The sequence below is a fragment of the Hemibagrus wyckioides genome, linkage group LG15, assembly GCF_019097595.1.
Source record: "Hemibagrus wyckioides isolate EC202008001 linkage group LG15, SWU_Hwy_1.0, whole genome shotgun sequence".
Lineage (NCBI taxonomy): Eukaryota > Metazoa > Chordata > Actinopteri > Siluriformes > Bagridae > Hemibagrus > Hemibagrus wyckioides.
In genome coordinates, this window is record NC_080724.1 from 6,279,784 (window position 1) to 6,300,255 (window position 20,472).

Sequence of the window (20,472 nt, forward strand, 5' to 3'; positions counted from 1 at the left end):
GTCCTTCACAGATATTTTGTAAATGTATATATAGAAATTCTGTAAAATTGTAAACGTATAGCCATATGTGTGTAAATATCATAGGTTCTTTGCTTAAAATTAATATTGCCTGTTGTAAGATTGGTGTTCCTTGGATGACAAAGCAGGTAAGACTAGCAGCAATTAATGACTAACAAGCCCACATGTTTATATTTATTATTTTAATCCTTTTATAATTAATTATGAAATCTTTTCAAGGAAAAAAAACTCTTTGAAGAACAAACATGTTAGCTACAGGTAGCAAACCCGGCATAAAGCAAAAGCTGATTAAACCCATTTTCATAAAGTAATCCTTTCCAGTTATTCTTCCATTTTCCAGAGTAAGTATTAGTGTGTCAGTAGTCAGTATAGTATCTTGTTATAGGCTGCTGATTTGTGAACAAAGATCGTAGTGTGGTGAATTTACAGGTATCAGAATCAGGTAGCGGAAAGGTTGCCGCTGACCTTTTCTAAAGTGATGTACTGTATACAAGGACAGTTCATCACAGTTGAAGACAAGTAATGAGAAATTCTCTTATCTTTTACCGAACTATGTATCCCAAATCCACTCCAGACTGTTGAGACTTTTTACCCATGTAGTGATGTACACATTTGCTCTCCCTTCAGTCCCAAATAATCTGTATAGGGCTGATGGGGTGATAGAGAGAGACAGAAAGGTCATTTTAGCAGAGGAATGTGGCATGGGGATCTACCATCATATGTTACATGTGCACATGACCTAGTTAATAATAAGGCTCCTGGCACATTAACTATTGAATAAATTGCTTCTCTCTTAATATGTGCTGGTTCATTTGAAAACTAATAAACTAGATATATTGCAGTAAATGAGTAAACAAGGTTATGATTACAGTCTGACTGTTTGCACCCAACAGCTGTGAATTCCCTCCTTCAACAATCTACAGTCTAAAATAGAACATGTCTTAACATATAGATGTTCCATAGCCACACTTCCTAATTTGGCTCCACTTCAGTTTATAAAACCGAGAATTTAAGTAAGAGGGCAATCTTTTCCATCACTGTATTGTGTATATTGTTTATGAAATTGTTTACTTGAATGACTTTTGACAATTTCATTATATGTGCACATGTAAATTACTATTTGGCAAGTTCTATTTAATCATTACAGAAATCTTTCCAATCACGTGAATCATTCCATGTCATAACATTTTATATACTAAATCATTTATTTGCAAATTATATTGCAAATATTGTTCGCTACATAGGCTACATCTGCTCACTGACAGAAATACTGAAAAAGTCACTGCAGAGATCAACAGAAGTAAAATGATTGTGATCATGGAATATTGACAATACATCTTGTACAACTGAACTATGGATAAATTTACATTGGGCAGATGCTACTTATATTTTATCTCAATTTATATAACTGAGCAATTGCAGGTTAAAGGCCTTGCTCAAGTGCCCAGTAGTGGCAGCTTGGTGGTCATGGGATTTGAACTCACAACCTTCTCATTAGTAGTCCAACACCTTGACCACTAAGCATATAAGGACATGCTGCTCTAGAAGAAAATCAATCACAGTTTGCATACCATTCTCTTCCTCTGGAGACAAGAGATACTGTTTACAGTATAGAGATGTGGGGATAATGGTACGAGCCACACATTGTTGGAGTGTGTGGCCCACAACTTGTGAGGTACTTCTAAAAGGTCATTCAGAATGGCTAGATCGTTGCAGATCTTAGGTGTTGTGTTGCTCTTAGAAGCAAACACAAGAGGAGAAGGCAGAGATTGAAAGGCATGCTTAGAACAAGTCAGCCATGTTTGAAAGATAAACCCAACAGATTATATTGCAATCCAAAAGATTAAAAGGGAGAGGAGGAAATGACCACAAATTTGTGATAGACAATGATTTTAGGGTCACATAACCATAGTCCCATGCAGGGTCCCCATATTGTTCGAAGACGAGAAGCTTAGCTGAGTTTAAATCATCGTCCTCAAAAGACCCATTTCTAGGATGAGGATGCCATTGTTTTCTCTCCCTTCATGCATATGGTTAAATAAGGTTGGGCAAAAATGCCATAACCACAATTGTACATCCAGTATATGATAGCTTGTTTAGACTGGTCAATTCCACCCATATTCATAATGAAGAAGACACACAGAGATGTAAGCAATCCAGAGGTGCAGCATGAACACGAACCACAGAACAAGGCTAAGACTTGTTTATTGTGCTCATGACTTCTCAGCAAAATGGAGATAGCTCTTTCACAGTTTTAGCAAAGATAACAAGGATAAATTCTTTTAGTTATTCCTTATACAATTCATGTGACAAAAATTCTGAATAGAATTACTTGACAAAATCACTGTAGCTTAAGATTATGACATATAGGGGTTGGACAAAATAATGTGAACACAGATGAAATATGCAATCTTTCTTTATTAATAAGGTGTTGGATCACTATCTGCAGGGAACAGGGTTACAGGTTGGAACAGGAAACCTGCTTCTCAGTCTTCTCTCCAAAATTTCCCACACTGGTTCAGTGATATTCAAGTCAGGTAATTGAGCTGGCCAGGGCAGATGTTGAAGTTCATACTGGTGCTCCTCAAACCAAAACTGAAATATTCTGGCAGTGTGTATGGGTGCATTATCATCTTGAAAAATGGTATCATTGTGTGGAAACAACATTTGGGCCACAGCATGCACCTGATCACTTAGAATTTCCAAATACTTGCTGCCAGTAACACAACCATGTAGGCTAATGATGATGCCAGCAGAATACCTGCCAAAATCTTTACAGATCTACTCCCATGTTTGACAGTTGGAACAGTCCAAGTCCAAGTTGTACGCTTCTTCTGGGTTTTCCATATATAAACTCGACCTGCTGTTAGGAATTATGTAAATGATGATTCATCAGACCACAACACTCTTTTCCAGTCGTTAGGTGTCCAGATTCTATTGTCATGACACCTCTTTTTTTCACATTGGTGTCTGATTAATGGTTTAGCAACTGCAACTCTTTCACTCTTCGAAACAGGGCCTTTAATGTGGATATTAAGTTCTTCTGTCACTTTTGCTGCAGTAGTTCTGTGTTATGTGGACACAACCCTTCCTAGTGTTTGACAGTCCCTATCATTAAGTTTTGATTTCGTCCACTACTCTTCTTCTTTGCTGTTGAAGTCCTGCCCTATTTTGTATACGCAGTCATAATCATGGAGACTATTGCTCTTGAAACACCAGAGTTGGGCTATGAAGGTTACAGATGCTCCTGCTAAACGGGCTCCCACAATCTGCCACACTGCCACAACTTGTTTTACTCTGGCATGCAACCTAGACAATATACAGCAATTAAAAATGATAATCACGTTTATTTTTTTTCACAGTAGTCTACACAAATAATGTTAACCCCTATAACAATGGGTGTTGACATTATTTTGTCCAACCCCTGTATGTGTAATCCTAACTGAGATAATGCAAGATAACCAGCTGGTACAGAGGTAGAGGCGCCAATGTAAACCCAGGCATCTTCTTGATCGGAAGCGAACCAAAGAAATCTATTACTACTATTGACCACCTCTTTCAGAAGAAGATTGTAATAACATCCCTACCCTGTGGAGATTGTTGATGATATCACTGCTGTTGTTTTTCTTGCCTGAACAGATTGATGTCTGGTTCACCAGTAACAAAAGGATTCCCTGATTCCCTGGAAAAGTACACTATATGGCCAAAGTATGTGCACATTTGTGGAGCCATAAGAGTATTAGTGATGTCAGGCACTGTCAGATGATGAGATTTCACACCAACCTTTGCAAACCATGTCTTCGTGGATCGTACTTTGTACCCAGTGACATTGCAGGCTTGGACTAGGCACCATAGTTTCAGACAAGTGACAAGTGTAATGTTATAGCATATGATCACATTCCATACAATTGTGTTTCCACCTTTATGTCAACAGATTAGGGAAGGCTATTTGTGTAGATGCTTTGAGAGCATCTACTTAGCAGTTTCTAACTCAACATTTAGCCAGTTATTGGCATCTGACAAAACTCCATTGGGTAGAACATTAAAACTTTCTCTTATTTGTTTGATCACTCTTTCCAGGCTTCTCTGGACAAGAGTGGTCGGACACTGCACCTTTGGCTTAATGAATATAATATTATTATTATTTTATTTCATTTATTTATTTATTTTTACATTTTATTTAGGGTTAAACTTTCAAAATCAAAACCCAAAACTGAGAAGTATTTGTTTTGTTTTTATAAGGAAATCTGTTTCATGCTCAAACCAAAGAAACGCATTGACACCCAAGTAGATTTATTACTCACAGTAACGTAAAGAATTGTATTGAATGCGACGTGTGTATAATTTAAATAAACTTATTTCAAGTTTTTTGATGTTCCATTCTCTATAAGCTTCTTCAGCCTCGGGTCAGAAATCTACTCGTGCGTTTCAGAGGCGCTCTTATAGCTCCGCCCATAACGCATCTTATCACGACTCCCCCAATATAACCACAATTAAGAGAGAAAGGGAACGGTACAACTAGGCGGTAGAACAGGAGTGATCGAAAGTTGAAATAAAGAAAGGGCGAGAAACTGAGTTTACATCAAGGGGCGCTTTAAAGAACGTCTGAAAAGACATGAGATTTGCCTAGATTCTGGCAGTTTTACCAACTGAGGAGGACGCCATTTGACTCGTCACCTTTGTTGAGAAGAAACGGGCGATTTTTTTTCTTTAGGTGGACTGACACCTCGAGTATCATGGGTTCCAAAAGGCACCGCTCAACCACGGTGGCAACTTTATTTCACATGAGCTGCTCACTTTTAATCACATGCATTTTTCCTTGGACCGTCGCGTTCAACTTGGATGTAGAAAACCCGTCAATATATAGCGGACCCGCAGGCAGCTATTTTGGTTATTCTGTGGACTTTTATATGGCACAGTCGGCACGGTAAGTTCAGTTTCTTCGCTTAAACTTTTTTATTGAGGTCATGAAGAATTGGCAGACTGAATAATAAGGTTTAGGACAAACAGGGAAATGTAAAGCTTTACATTTGTTAAAGTCTAGATGTGTAGATTCCTAGATTCGTCCTAGTCTTTGAAACGTTTAAACAATAAAATAGTTTACGAATGCCTAGAAGTTAACGGTAGTGCCTCAGTAATCTGACCTCAGCAGGGGATAATGCTCCACAGAAGTGTCTCCAATTGTTGTTTGGAATCCAAGCTCAATGAAAAGCCATGTATATTAAAGCCCGTGTTCATAGCTGAAGGCTGAAAAGTTTCATGGTTTGTTCAGGGTGATACTCCATGCTGAAATGTGCAAACACCATCATAAGGACCCTTGACTGTATTTAAATCTTTCCATAAAATTCAGTTCGCCTAATAACCGCATGATATGTCAAGCCATATTTAGTACAGGTTTCAAGCCATATTTAGTACATGAACAGGGGAAGGTTTGACGTCAACGGCAGGAAAACAGATTCAGCTCTTGGGAGAGAATTCGGGGTACTTTTTAATTGCCCATGACTGTACTTGCTTATTCATTGAAGGAGAATATAGTCCACATTTCCACAAAATAGCCTTGGAAAAAGGATACCGGAGACAAAGGAGATAGGACTGGAAATGTAACTGCTTCTTGCAAATAAACTGTAAATCACATATGTCTCAAGTGTAATCAGATTTTAGAAGTGTTCTATCCCACAGTTCGGTCACTGTCCTCCTTTGCAAGACAGACTGCGATGCCTTGGCGCCAGTGTGACTCATTGTTATAATGACTAAGACCCTAAGCGCAGAGCACATTTTAGCGACTTGAATACGTCATGCCTTCTTTGGTGTTTCTAATGAGACTCATGATACACTGACTAACTATTTGCAGTAACCGCTTGTCCTGTGAACTGGCTGTCTGGTTAAAATAAAAAAAGAAAAGAAAAGGGAACGGTACTGTCTGATTGCCTAGTTTCAGTTTTTAGTTTTCAGATATTTTGAGGAGAAAAAAACAAATTTTGAAAGAAAAGGAAAAAAAGGCTTAGGAACTGTGGTTCTCTAAAATATACTGAACTCAACAAAGTTCACAGTGCTATCTGCTGCAATTGTAAACCATCAGTGATATGGACAGGACTTTGAGTGACTTGTGGGTGAATTTCAATTTAATGTGATAGCTCATTAACAATGAACTGTGCGTGTTTTTGGTCCTTAAGAGCTCTGAGAGTATATTAGGTGAAACTCTTTTGCTGCCCTCTGCTAATGTAATTTTACATGGTTTTAAAACCCCTCACCCAACTACCATATTTCAGGCCATGCAAACCCCCACCTACTCCATCTCAGTCTCATGAGCTATGAAGTCACAGCAAAAACAGCAGCTGCTCTCACTACCATTACTTCATCTCAACTTAAACTGTTCACAGGGCATTGTGGGCAAAGGGTTTTTTGGGATTTACAAGAATATTCAGTATAACTTTTGTACATATGTTTGAAGCCTAGTTTCCAGGCAGAAGTAATACTTAATTCTTAACTCTTTGGGATGTAAAAAAAAAAAAAAAAAAATTAAACCAAGGTAAAACATTTTATGTCTTTTTCCACCATCTGTGTGAAATACGTGTAAAAAAAAAAAAGTAAAGGAAAAACAAATTTGACATTTGACAGAATAATAGGAATATACAATAAACTGGTTGCATGAGTGTGCTTTACTATTGGGTATGTGGCTGCATTCAGTATTAATCAATCACAGTCAATATCATGTTCAAAAGTAATTATCATGCAGCTGTCATCATTGTTTGTTTAACCCCAAATAAAGTAGAATTTTCTTAACGTATTCTTGGTTCGATCAGCAAAGAGCTTGCAAATCATAAGGTGTTGATCAGGATAGGGGTATAAAAGAAAAGTAAAGGCCATCTTCAAGAAATAGAGAAAATGGACAGGATGTCCCTCAAAAATGTGTAAAAGTACAAGACAAAAACTTACAAGGGTGGATGCCAAGAAACCTAAGCCAATATTAAAGGAGCTTCAGGAATATCTGTCAAGTCCCGATTAATCTCTGCATGTGACAACAACCTCTCATATTCTTCACTTGTCTAGGCTATGGGGTAAGGTGGTTAAATGGATGCCACAAAAAATCATCCAAGCTCAGCTAAATCACCATGAACCAAAAAAAAAAAAAAACATGAAAAAGTTGTTAGCACAGGTCTTACCAATATTATACCATTCCATTGGTGGCAGCATCATGACTTAGGGTTGCCTTTTTTAGTCTGAAGTGGGGCTTTTATCTAGGTGGAGGGAATCGTTAATATCTACTAATACCATGAGATGTCCTTATAATTTGTTGGCTCTAGAATATTTTTGGAAGAAAGAGTGGGGAAATACTGTCAAATCAATATGTGCCACGCTGACTAACCCTTTTAGAATGTAGTAAAATCTAATGTTCTTAATTAAGGCATTTGTTTAGGGGTGTGGATAGGGCTTATGCAACCAGGTTATTGTAACATTTTTATTCTTCCTCTGTTTCATTGAATCTTTATACATAATTCTAAATTGAGGGTGGAAATGTTGAACCTAAATCCTAATGTCTGACCATCCTAAATTGAGGATGTTCAGACATGATTTACCTTAATTTTTTATGTTATATTTTATGGATTGTACTGATATTTTAAACAGATACTGACAGTGAAGTTGTCAAATAAATACTTTTTAATTTCATGCTTGCATCTGCTTCTGTGTGAAGTTTTTAGAGGCTATGGCTTTTTACACTCTGTATTGTGGTTGTTGGGAGTTTTCAAACATACAGAAAGTGGAATTGTTCCAAGCATTCCCTTAGCCAGTTGTTTGAAGTCTCTGCAATGCAAAATCAGCTCTATAATGTTCTAGTACTCTTTATTGCACTTTCATTTTCAAAGCTATTTATTTGCATCAGATCATTGTAATAGTATGGAGTCTTGTTTTGTTTGAATGGTTTTGTCAAAAAATATCTGCTTATTCTTTAGAGCTAAAGAGCTAATTCTGTTTAATTGTTAGTGTTGTCAAATATCTACACTTAGGAAAAATTTAGGTTGCTTTAGGTTCTCAGTACAAATTCATATCCCTAGTTTAAAGCATTAGAAAAAGTCATTCATTATGTGTAGGAGTAGCACATTCCACGCTGTCTGCATAGCAAGTAGATAAGGAGGGAGAGCGCTTTAGCAGCAGTAGGTCAGAGATCAGGGTCTAAACATTGGATAAAATTCTCACTGTGGTGGCTAAAGAATATTTTGAAATGGTAATATTTTTCATTTACATGAATTCATTTAGAAGAAGCCCTTTAGTTTCGCAGGAGCTGCTTACAAAGTCTTCATTGTATTCGTTGATGTGTTATGTTGAACAGTAGACTTTTTGTGCAGAGGTTGAAAAGTGTTACCTGTTTTAGGAAGCTAAAACTTTTCCTTGCAAATTTATTTTGTGCGCTTCAAGTCCTAGTTCACCTTTTAACATTAGCATCCTTTGTCCAGTTAGCAGCTGGCGATCCTCTGAAGGGAAGGTCTGTGAAAACACAAGGGTATGTTGTTTTAAGGGTTAATGGGGAAAAGCTTGGTCAGTGGCTCAAGAGAGTAGATTCCCCCATACTATTGAGGGACTGTTTTACTGCTTGTCTGGAATGGCAGGTTTGAATACTGGGCCCCTGTCCTTATAAGTGTACGTTCTCTTGTGGCAAAAGACATGTGTGCCGAGTCACAGCAGGCCAAATTGTACTTGTACAGTACTCAGTCATACCCTAAAACACAAAAGCTCTGGGAGCTGCTCAGTTGTTATAAAGCACACTTAAGTACATCTTTACATTTGAAATGTTTTGTTTTACCAATTTTTTTTTTTTACCTATTTTATCCTAAATGTGTCAGTATTTAGGCAAATAGCTTATCAGAGATAGACAGACAGGGCATTAATTATGTTCATTTAGGGGCTTGTATAAGGAAACAAACATTTTCTATAACCTTGCCTCTTACTTTGCTCCTCAGGAATGTGCTTGCCATTTGTGACTTTGTTCCTTCCTAATCACTTCTTTGTTCTGATTTTTAATAGGTGACCTAAGGTGTACTAATCAAATAAAATAACCTTTGTAATTAAGCTACAAAATGGCACTGAAATCTTGATTTGCAGGTGCCCTGTTGTGGTGGATAAATCCTTATGCATTTGTGATTATGTTCTGGATGTTCTGATTCTGGATGTGTAACGTTATTGTGTCCAACTGACAAAAAACAATCCATGAGGTAATATGTAATTAATTTTTAGGTTAAAGAGGACTAGTATGGTTTCAATTATTTTAAAGCATTTTCTCATACCATGTGTTGAAACCAGACTTAGGCTGGCTGCAGGTTCAAAAATCCCTTTAGCTATAATGTCATGTAATTTTTTTTCCTGTTCTTCAATAATCTATGAGCGTACGTTTTTTGTCATGGTGGGACAAAGCCAGCTGTTTAAGTGAGCTATACAGTGCTCCACTGCTAGATTTCCCAGTAGCAAGTGCTTTCATCATTATCTTTTTGGTCAGTGATTTCTGGACAGCAGCATAGAGCAAATGAGGTCCATTGAGCAGGCAGACAATTTAGTTGAGTCTTAAAAAGTGGGAAGAGCAGCATTTGATTTTTAGCTGAATCTACTGAAATTGCCTGGCTGGAGTCTAAATAAAGCATTAGGTAATCTTAAGATGCACTGCCATCTTGGTGTACTTTAAGGATATGTCATCTGCCTTTATTTTATAAATTAATGAATGAATAAACATTTTTTTTATTGTCATTGTACATACGTGTATGTGACAGAAATTAAATGGGGTCAGCAGCTCTTAAAACGGCTAATATTAAAAACAGTGAGTAATTAAATAGCTAGTAATAGATAGAAGCTAAAACAACAATAGAGACGGTATAAATTTAAACAATAGTGCAGTGACAGCATTGTGTGTTAAGTTATATAGTACAAGAGAAAGTACCTTGTAACTGCCTCAGTATTGCACGTATGTTCATGTGTTGAAAATAGTGTTCACAGTACATGCACAATTTTAAGTGTAAACATTATAGACATTTTGATTGTTGCAACATATACAATATAAACTGTAGTGCAGCATGCTGAGACAGTGCAAAAGACAGTACCTTATACACCAGCTGTATTGCAGATGTGTTCATGAATTATGTATAATGATCTTTATTTAAACAGTACACACTGGCAGATAGTGTGTATAGATCATTTATATTTTGAGGTATCCAGGTTGATTCAAAGCATACACAGCTCTGGGGAAGAAACTGTTCTTAAATCTGGTAGTGTGAGAATAGATGGGTTTGGAACGCCTGCTTGACGGCAGCAATTCTGACAGATGGTGGCCTGGGTGTGTGAAGTCCTCACCGATGCTAGTTGCCTTCCTGAGACACTGTGTTCTGTACTTTAATGTCCATAACAGTTATCAAATGGATATTTATGCAATACAGGAGAAAAAATAATCTTGTGGCATTGTTAAGTAGAATTTTCCACTAGAATTAAATGTCTGTGGCAGCACTCAAATACAGCGGGTAAAATAAGTATTGAACACGTCACCATTTTTCTCAGTAAATATATTTCTAATGGTGCTATTGACATGAAATTTTCTCCAGATGTTAGTAACAACCCATGCAATCCAAAAAAAAAATCAAACAATAGTTGTCCATAAATTAAGTTATGTGTAAGAATGTGAAGTGACACAGGGAAAAAGTATTGAACACATGAAGAAAGGGAGGTGCAAAAAGGCATGGAAAGCCAGGACACCAGCTGAAATCAATCAGTAATTAGAAAGCAATCCTGCTCCTTGTCAGTGCAAATTAATATCAGCTGCTTCAGTCCCAACTGATGGCCTATAAAAAAAAGTGTCTCATCGATAAGGTATCACACAAGACACATCTCTATTCTTGCAAAACATACTGATGCATTGGTTACAGAAGTATTTCAAAACTTCTGAATGTTCCAGTGAGCACGTTTGGGACCATAATCCAGAATTAGAAAGAACATCATTTCAAATTCAAATCAAATCAAATTCAAATCATTTCACCATAAACCCGCCATGATAAGGTGCTCCTCACAAGATTTCTGACAGAGGAGTGAAAAGAATTATTGGAAGAGTTGTCCAAGAGCCAAGGACCACTTGTGGAGAGCTTCAGAAATGCCTGGAATTAACAGGTACAATTGTTTTAAAGAAAACAATACGTAATGCACTCAACTTCCATGGCCTGTAATGCACGCTCACCACGCAAGACTCCATTGCTGTAGAAAAAACATTTAAATCATTTCAATTTTGCTGCACAACATTTGGACAAGCCTGTGAAATACCGGGAGAGTATGGTCTGGTCAGATGAGACCAAAATTGAACACTTTGGATGCCATAATACACACCATGATTAGAGGACAAATGGCACTGCACATTACCCCAAAAACACCATATCAACAGTAAAGTTTGGAGGTGGGAACATCATGGTGTGGGGCTGTTTTTCAGCATATGGAACTGCCAAACTTCATATAATTGAAGGAAGGATGAATGAGAAAATGTATTGAGACATTCTTGATAAAAAAATCTGCTGCCATCTACCAGGATGATGAAGATGAAACAAGGGTGGACACTTCAGCAAGACAATGATCCTTAACACACAGCCAAGGAAACACTCAACTGGTTTCAGAGAAAGAAAATAAAGCTGCTAGAATGGCCCAGCCAATCACCTGACTTGAATCCAATTGAAAATGCAACTAGTTTCTCCATACAGGAGGCGTCTTGAAGCTGTCATTACCATAAATACATAAAATTCAGTACGCATGTTCAATACTTTTTTTTTTTTTTCCTGTGTCATTTCACATTATTACACATTACTTCATTTATGGACATCTATGGCCGTGAAATTTTCATGTCAGTAGCACCTTTAGAAATATATTTACTGAGAAAAATGGTGACGTGTTCAATACTTATTTTACCCGCTAAATGTGCATGACAGACATAATATTAAAACAATAATTAACAGAAATACTGAATATAATAACATTATTTAACTATTTAAGCCTGTAGCTCTGCTGTAGCAGAGTGGGCTCTGTTTAGAAAGCTCATTGGATGAACAGATATTCTGATCACAATACACATTTATAATAATTGTCTTGTATCATATATGTAGATTGGATAATGATTGTTTTTGTTAAAGCATATGACCAAAAGTCTGATAAGCATGTTCAGTTAAAACTATCAAAAAAGCTTATATTGCATAGGAATACTAGGTATTAGGTGTTTTTCATACAAGTTTCTAGAAATAACCCATGGTATCTTGTATTCTGTGGATAATTCCGTCATTCACTTCAAATGAACTCGATGCTTTTTCCACCATGATTATAATACTCAAGTATTTCGGTATATTCATAAGATTTACACTTCTGGCTTATGGTAAATCTGTAGGTTGGTAACCCATTCTATGCACCTTATATTGATTATTGTTTGTCAACAGATTGAATGTAATTGAAACAATTCTCAAGTGACATAAGGTTCACACCTGGGCAGATAGTGATTGGATATGGGTTGGGGAGTGTTTCTGGCTGGTGAATGTGAGTTAAGGACCATTTGGTACTGGGTTTACTCTCCCCATCTTTTGAAAGGAGTGCTAGTTGTCGTATCAGCAGTTTTTTTTTTCCACCCAGCTTTTAATATGGCAGTACCACACATTTTTACCATGTTCATCTTATTAGCAAAGCCACACATGTGGATGTTTAGTGTTTTAGCTGTAAACAGTTTTCAGACTGACTCTTGCTGCTGGCTGGGGTTGTTTAGCACACAGCTCGCATACTGGTGACTGGTGTTGAGACATTTGTTGGCTGCAAAATTGCTTGTGGTGTTCTCCACACTTGCCAGCACATCAAGTGTCTCATTCACACTATATAGCCAAAGGTTTGTGGACACCTAGCCAATCACCCCCATATGTGCTTGACTATCTCATTCCAGATTTAGTTCTCTCTCCACTTTTCTGTAAAGAAGATGGCCCCAAAAGGCATTATTCTACATAATTTCTTAGATTTTCTTAAAAATAACGATAAACTATTACCTTTCTGTACTTACAAATCCTTATAGCTTCAACTGTTTACAAAGAGCTGTTAAATATGAAGGGACTTGCATCAACAGTCTTTGGTTCAGTCATGAAATCAAATCCATCTGTATGTTCTATAAAGCAGCTAAAGCAGAATTGTCTCTAAAAGCACTAGTTTTCTGTATTTCTACAATTTTGACATTTGATTTTGCAATTTGATTCAGATGTCTTTACAGTACACATTCTTAGATAATGGCCATTTTGAAAATGTATCTCCTCTGAAGTGTGTTTACTTCACTGGAGGTTGGTTCACTTAACTTAGGTTATTTTCCACAACTGGCATTCTTTGGCCCAAAGCAATCAAGCTGTAATTACTATGCTAACATTAGGCCAATGTTTAAGAATTTAACAGGGAGAGAATGCAGTTTAGGCTAGCTGATAAAAAGCCATTACATGCTAATTGGTGCTTATTTGCAATTCTTTGAGATTACCATCAGCTATTGTGTGCATGTTTGTCTCTGTCTGTCTATCTGTGTTGCAAATTTGTGTGATATGCAACACACAACAGTTACATTTTGTTCTATTTCCTGAAGTGTTTCTTTGTTCACAGAGCCCCTGTTTCTACAATTTTGCATATTATGCCTACAACATGTAGAGGGGAAAATGATAAAATGGAAGCATTAAAATGACACAAAATTCTTTTTCTGTTCACTGCAGTTGACAATAGTGGCTATTTGACATCTCCTAGCTTCCTGCCAGATTTGTTTTGCATTCTTTGTCAAATCTAGACATTATCTTTGAAATACTCAAGCTACCCTCCGTCCTGATAGTTAACCGATCCTATTCGACCTTATATCTGCATGATTTTGTTTTGCATTCTGCTATGTTTTTATCTCATTGGGTAATTGCATGAATGAGGAGAGGTGCAGGTATCCCTAATTAAGTGTGGAATTAAGGTGTATGAGCTGACAATTTCTTTAGTAAAACATATATGACTGTTTGGATTTAGTTGTTTTCTTTTACAACTGACCTTACTATCCATTTTTTAATGTCCCAGAGATGTACCCTCTGTCCAGGCACATGATGGAAAATCTGAATTTTCACTTCTAGGCAGAAGGCAGTGTTCTGTCCCCCAGCTCACTGATTAAAAAAAAACGGAACACCTACTTTTTGTCTTTTTTCGGTAGCTTTGTATCTAACCAAGGAGACCATTTTCTGTAACCCTTGGAGACTAGTTGGACTCTAGATCTTTCTTTCTTTCTCTCTTTCTTTCTCTCTTTCTTTCTTTCTTTCTTTCTTTCTTTCTTTCTCTCTCTCTCTCTCTCTCTCTCTCTCTCTCTCTCTCTCTCTCTCTCTCTCTCTCTCTCTTTCTTTCTCTCTTTCTCTCTCTCTCTCATTGATTAAACATCCATCTTTGCTGGATTATTTGGCCAGTATAAGCTTTGTGAAGTTTCCCCCAGTCACGCAACACTGAAACCAGCCCAGGGGGCAGGAAAGGGTGGTCTCTTCCTGTAGATGCTGCCCCCCCACCCCCCAAAGCCTGTAGTGCTCCTGACCCTTTAACATGCCAAAATGGACTGAATTTAATGGTGTTGAAAAACAAGAGAAAGCCTACAGACTGTGAACACTTGTCTTTACTCTACCTACCTTTTAAAGACTGTTTCAAAGTCACAATGTTTCACCCATCTTTGTGTTGTGCTGCTTCACTCATTTTGTAGCTTTTTCTTTTAAAAGTACATTTTTCACCGTTTGTGTTAAATGGATTGTCCAATTCAATTTCAATTCAATTTATTTGTATAACGCTTTTAACAATATTCATTGTCTCAAAGCAGCTTTACAGAAGAATAGACACAGGGAAAAAATGATAAAGTTTAAAGGCTGTTTCAGGCTTTAAAATTACGATCCACATAACATGCATTCTATCCAGATATGAGATTGATCTTATAGATATGCTAGAGATGAAATTATGAGTATGTTGGTGGAATTAGCTTAAGCTTGAATTACATAATGTAATACATTAGACTATATGTAACTGAGGGATAAGGTGTTCTATCATTTTCTTTAAACAGGAAAGTCTGTCAAATTTCTTGTCCCTGTTAATTACACATACATTACATATGTGATAGAAAAATATTCTGCACAAAGCTGTGTGCGTGTACATATATTATATATTATAAAGGCTGTTGTGCCAGCAAATTTAACTTCAATTGTGTATGCACATGCTGTTTTGCAGTCTATAAAGTACATTACTAACTTAACATTTTGCAGAATACTATAAAATACTTGCTCTAATTTTTTGCTAGTTATTTTTTCTTGTAAAATTTAAGATAATCCTGATCCTCAAATGTCTTTTTATTGTTTTTTTATAATTTAGCTTTCTTAATTTTTTTTTCCAGAGATGCAAGCATTATAGTTGGAGCACCAAAAGCTAATACCAGCCAGCCAGACATCACAGAGGGAGGATCTGTGTTCTACTGCCCATGGGGCCGTAACCTGTCTGACTGCCACAGCATAGAGTTTGACCGGAAACGTAAGGCTCATACATTTTTTATCAACATTTCTTTACAAATTTCCAAAAGATGTGGATTGTATAATTTGTGTCAATAGATGTAAATCATAAGTGCCACAGCCCTACAGTTACCAGGAATCTCACTGTTTAAGAATCTACCCTTATTACTGATCAAATTTAGTATTCAGGCATCAGTTTCCACACCATCTCCTTAAAATTCCTGTGTTGACCTCTTAACTTAAAATGGTCTAACGTTGTGCTTCATCTAAAGCTAGTGCATATCATTCTCGCATCCCCTTGCACCTCTCTACTGGAGGCATTTGGTTCAAGAGACCTATAGACATAAAAGGTTTTAAGGAAATGGAGAAGATTGAGTGCTCACACAGAGTCTCTGGAAAAGCACATACAGAAATTCAGTAATTTGTGGGCCATTTGAACATGGTCTAAATTGTAATTCTCTTCTTGTCTACTTGTGGCACATAATGAAGCATACATAAAGATCTGAACGCACTCCTTTACACATTTAAACAGCAGGCCAGGCCCTGAGTCTTACTTACTTATCAGTTGAGGCCCCTGCTACTGAGGTCATTTCTCAGAGAAGCACTGTGGTGGTCATGTTTGCAGTGTGTAGGTGTTGACCTCAAGAATGTCTCTGTATTATTCTCATGCTGAAAATGGACAACCTTTAATTTAGCAGAAATCGATTACACCTCCTAATTATAGCCATTACAGTGAACACTTGCTTCATGGATTGTATCAGTGTAGGCAGCCCCAGGATTTTACAGTGCCAAGCCCTCCAGAACATGTGTGAGACAACGGTGAAATGTGTGCTGTGTCAAGTGAGGCCTCCTGGCTTGTTTCCTGGGGAATTAGATTTATTGTCTGCAACTCTGCACAAGAGACCGTACTCCAGCAAATCATTTAAACTGCCTTTCACAATGGCCTTTACACAAATCCAACACTTACACTTCCATTTTTGCATAAGAAAGCTATTCATGTGGCATTTTTTTTTTGTATTTTTCAACAGTGTGATCATAAAATATAAAGAACATTGTTCTTTATATCTAATTGAATTATTTTTCATTTTTGGATAATTGTAGTGCTGGTGTAAAGTTGAAAGAATGCATTCCAGTGTCCAAATAAAGTTACAGAATATTATTTTGAAAAACATTTTGAAAAGTTAATAGCAGGACACAATGTGTACAGATATATTTCCTTTACAATAATCCTGGAGGACTTGAGGGAAAAAGTTGCATAATATACACAGACATATTTGCTTTATGATGATTCTTATGAGATTGTGTGTAATATGTCGTTGTCCTGTCATGCCTCCAAGTACCACTGGTGGTGAGACGATAGTATAGCATGCGACTTTGTGGGGGGTGGCGGGTGAGGGGGTAATGGCATTAGTGTTTAGTCAGTCTGTTTATAATTTTATTTATAATTTAAATGTGCATGCGTGTGTGTGTATATATGTGTATATGTGTGTGTGTGTGTGTGTGTATATATATATATATATATATATATATATATATATATATATATATATATATATATATATATATATATTATACATATTTATATATATATATATATATTATACATATTTATATATAATATATATAAATATAAATATATATATATAAATATGTATAATCAGTTGAGGCCCCTGCTACTGAGGTCATTTCTCAGAGAAGCACTGTGGTGGTCATGTTTGCAGTGTGTAGGTGTTGACCTCAAGAATGTCTCTGTATTATTCTCATGCTGAAAATGGACAACCTTTAATTTAGCAGAAATCGATTACACCTCCTTACACCTTATATATATATATATATATATATATATATATATATATATATATATATATATATATATATATATATATATATATTCATTTTGCTTTTTATGACCGTCATTGTTTAGTCTTTTAAGCGTCTAAGGTGGTAATGAAGATGCAGGGCCTTCTTTGCCAGTGTGTTGATGTGACATGACCATGACAGGTCCAGCGTGACGTGAACACCTAGGAATCGAACACTGTTTATGGGGAACATCAAAGCATTTTGAAACTGAGAAAAGAGGGAAATTTAATCAGAGCCATTACACTATTTGGATCGTCCTATAAAAGAAAAAAAAAAAACTACAACAAAAAATGCAGGTCAGCCAAACATTGTGAGAGCCCCAAAAACAAGTCAGTGACCTCACCACCAACCTGTATGTATATCTATGCATATATCACTTTGTTTGTTATTATTTTTGAATGAGGTACTTTTTTTAATATTTAGTGGGTTTTTGTAGAACTATATTTTGTTTTAATTTTAGTGTCTCAAGTTTCATTTGTGCGATCAAAAAAATATATCTAGACTAATGTCATGCCAGTAAAACCACTGACTGGTGACATAAATAAAGTTATTTCTTAAAGCTGATGTGTTGGATGCAAGAAAAATGGACAAATATAAGGATTTTAAACTAATATTACAAGGACCAAATTGTGACTGCTAGACGACTGGGTCAGAGTATCTGGTCTTGTGGGTAATTCCTGGGATTCAGTGATTGGTACAAACATGGTTCAAGGAATGGCAACTGGTGAACCAGTGACAAGATCATGGGTTCCCAAGGCTCACTGATTACTAAAAAAATGTAATGCTTGCTTTGATAGAAAGGTGTCAGAACACAGTGCATTGCAGCTTGCTATATGCTACAGGGCTATATGCTATATATTCTACAGGGGACACTGTAGAAGCAAACCTGTACCAGAAGACCTTTATTGTAAACACTGTTACAGACCAAGTATTTACCTTAATTGCAGCAGTATTTCCTAATGGCAGTAGCAAGCATTGTGGAGTGCTCAACAAGTCAGAGTTGTTTTGGCAGCATAAGGGGGACCTACACAATATTTTAATGGTGGTTTTAATGTCATGGCCTGTTTGTCTGTCTCTACTAAATGGCTTGGAACATGCTAGCTTTTGTTTAAGTGCAACCTTTTTTCAAGTAAAGTGAGCCTGAGAAAAGGAGGAAATTCACTAACAATTTGGAATGTCCTGTAAAAGAACAAACAAGGAAAACAACAGGTCTGCCAAGCAAAACAACAGTAGCTGATGACAGAAAAGCACTAAAACCAGTAAGTGACATTAGCAGCCTACAAAGGCAGAAGCAAAGACAATCTACTATTCAAAGAATGCTTTAAGAGCAGAAATATAGAGGCCATACAAACCAATCATCAGCAGTATGAATCTGTATGCAGTATGGAATTCTCAAAGTATTATAGAGATGAGTGCTCTGTACCTAAGATTAACCTTTACAAGTGATGGAATTAAAAAGACAAGCATGGTGGAGAGCATGGATTGGGCTTGCATGACTGCTTTGGAATGTGCTCACTAATCTTTATTGATGTTGCAATACATAATGGTAGCAGAAGAATGAATTCAGGTCTACAGAAACATTCTGTCTGCCAATTTAGAAAGAATTGCATTTAATTGGGGGGATCTTCATCATGTGCAAGACAGTGACCCAAAACACACTGGCAAGATAATAAACTTCATCAGAGAAAGAAAGTGGAAGGTGTTAGGCTGACCAAGTCAGTTACCAGATCAAACCAGCTGAGCATATACATTGCTCAAAATTGTGTAGTTTGTTAAGGACAAAAATATGTGACCGTGGTCAGTGGAAACCAAAATCATTCACCTAGCCTCATAATGTAAGTTAGTATGGACCCCATGAGCCTGTATGCACTCCTGAAAACATCTGGGCACGCTCCTGATCAGATGGCAGATGGTGTCCTAGGGGGATCTCCTCCATCTATACTGTGATTATTATTATTTTTTGAGTAGTATATTTGACCTTGCTGTTCTGACACTTTTGGGGTGTGTGTGTGTACGTTTTACCAATTTATTAGTCCCTGAGAATCGAAGGCAGGCCTTTTTAATCTTTGCTCGGCAGAAAGAAAAACGTAAATGGGCAGCATGTACTATAAGAGTAGAATGGTATAGATTGTGATGGATGTAGAAGAAGAAGAATGCATTAAAGTGAAATGTAATGAATAAGGGTGAAAAACAGGAGAGTGAGAGCAAGGGAGACTGACATAAAGCCAGGTAAATTATAGCAGAAGCACATGAGTGATTTATTTATTCCCCCCCCCCTTCTCACCCACCACTAGGTTGGGTCCATGCCCACTTCACTCCCTTTCACCCACTCATTTTTTCGCAATACCACAGGGCCCTGTTGCATCATCCTTATAAAGTTTTTGTAATTTTGTAATGGGAGAAATATTTGTGGCAAATGACTGTGTAAAGTGTGACTGTGTGTAACGTGTGACAGTGGCCAGTTATTTACCATTTGTACTTGTGAGCCTTTAGGAGTTTAATAGAATTTGTCTTCTGATCCTGTTTTCACAAATTCTCACACTGTGGTCAGGATAATTATTATAATCATCTCATTCAAGGTCATGATCTTTGGCTGGACAACATGGTTTTAACTTTTCCTTGAACACTTTGGTAAAAAAAAATGTCAGTCTCCCTGTTCCTCTTCAGTCTACTTGAGTGGCGTAATGTCACGTGGTCATCCACCAGGCAAGTGTGGAACTAACCTGGAACTAGGTATATATGTATTTCAAATGTGAGGCAGAGATTTACACTGAGCCCTTTTCTCCCTTACAACCTTTGCAGAAGATCTTAATTTGAACAACAATGTTGAAACCCAAGAATTCAAGTCCCACCAATGGTTTGGAGCAACTGTTCGCACACATGAAGACTCTGTCTTGGTAAGAAATTGTTTTAGAACTTTGAATCTTTTTTTCCATTCCACAGTTTTAATAAAACAGTTTACTTAATAATGAAATGATGCTGTTTATAACATGCTCTGGTGTGTACAGCAAATGCATTTTCATCGCTTGAATATAGTGTGTTCAAAATTTCAGTCTGTTTCCTCATCTCTGTT

At 36.8% G+C, this 20,472-nt stretch overlaps 1 protein-coding gene across 1 annotated transcript in view; it reads left to right on the forward strand.

Annotated features, from left to right (window-relative positions):
- Nucleotides 1-4,494: 4,494 nt before the first annotated feature.
- itga5 (integrin, alpha 5 (fibronectin receptor, alpha polypeptide)) overlaps nt 4,495-20,472 on the forward strand; it is a 37,803-nt gene continuing 21,825 nt past the window's right edge. The window contains exons 1-3 of the mRNA XM_058410816.1: nt 4,495-4,945; nt 15,428-15,561; nt 20,202-20,296. Of these exons, the coding sequence (XP_058266799.1) occupies nt 4,755-4,945; nt 15,428-15,561; nt 20,202-20,296 (420 nt within the window). The 5' untranslated portion in view covers nt 4,495-4,754. The remainder of the gene's footprint in view (nt 4,946-15,427; nt 15,562-20,201; nt 20,297-20,472) is intronic.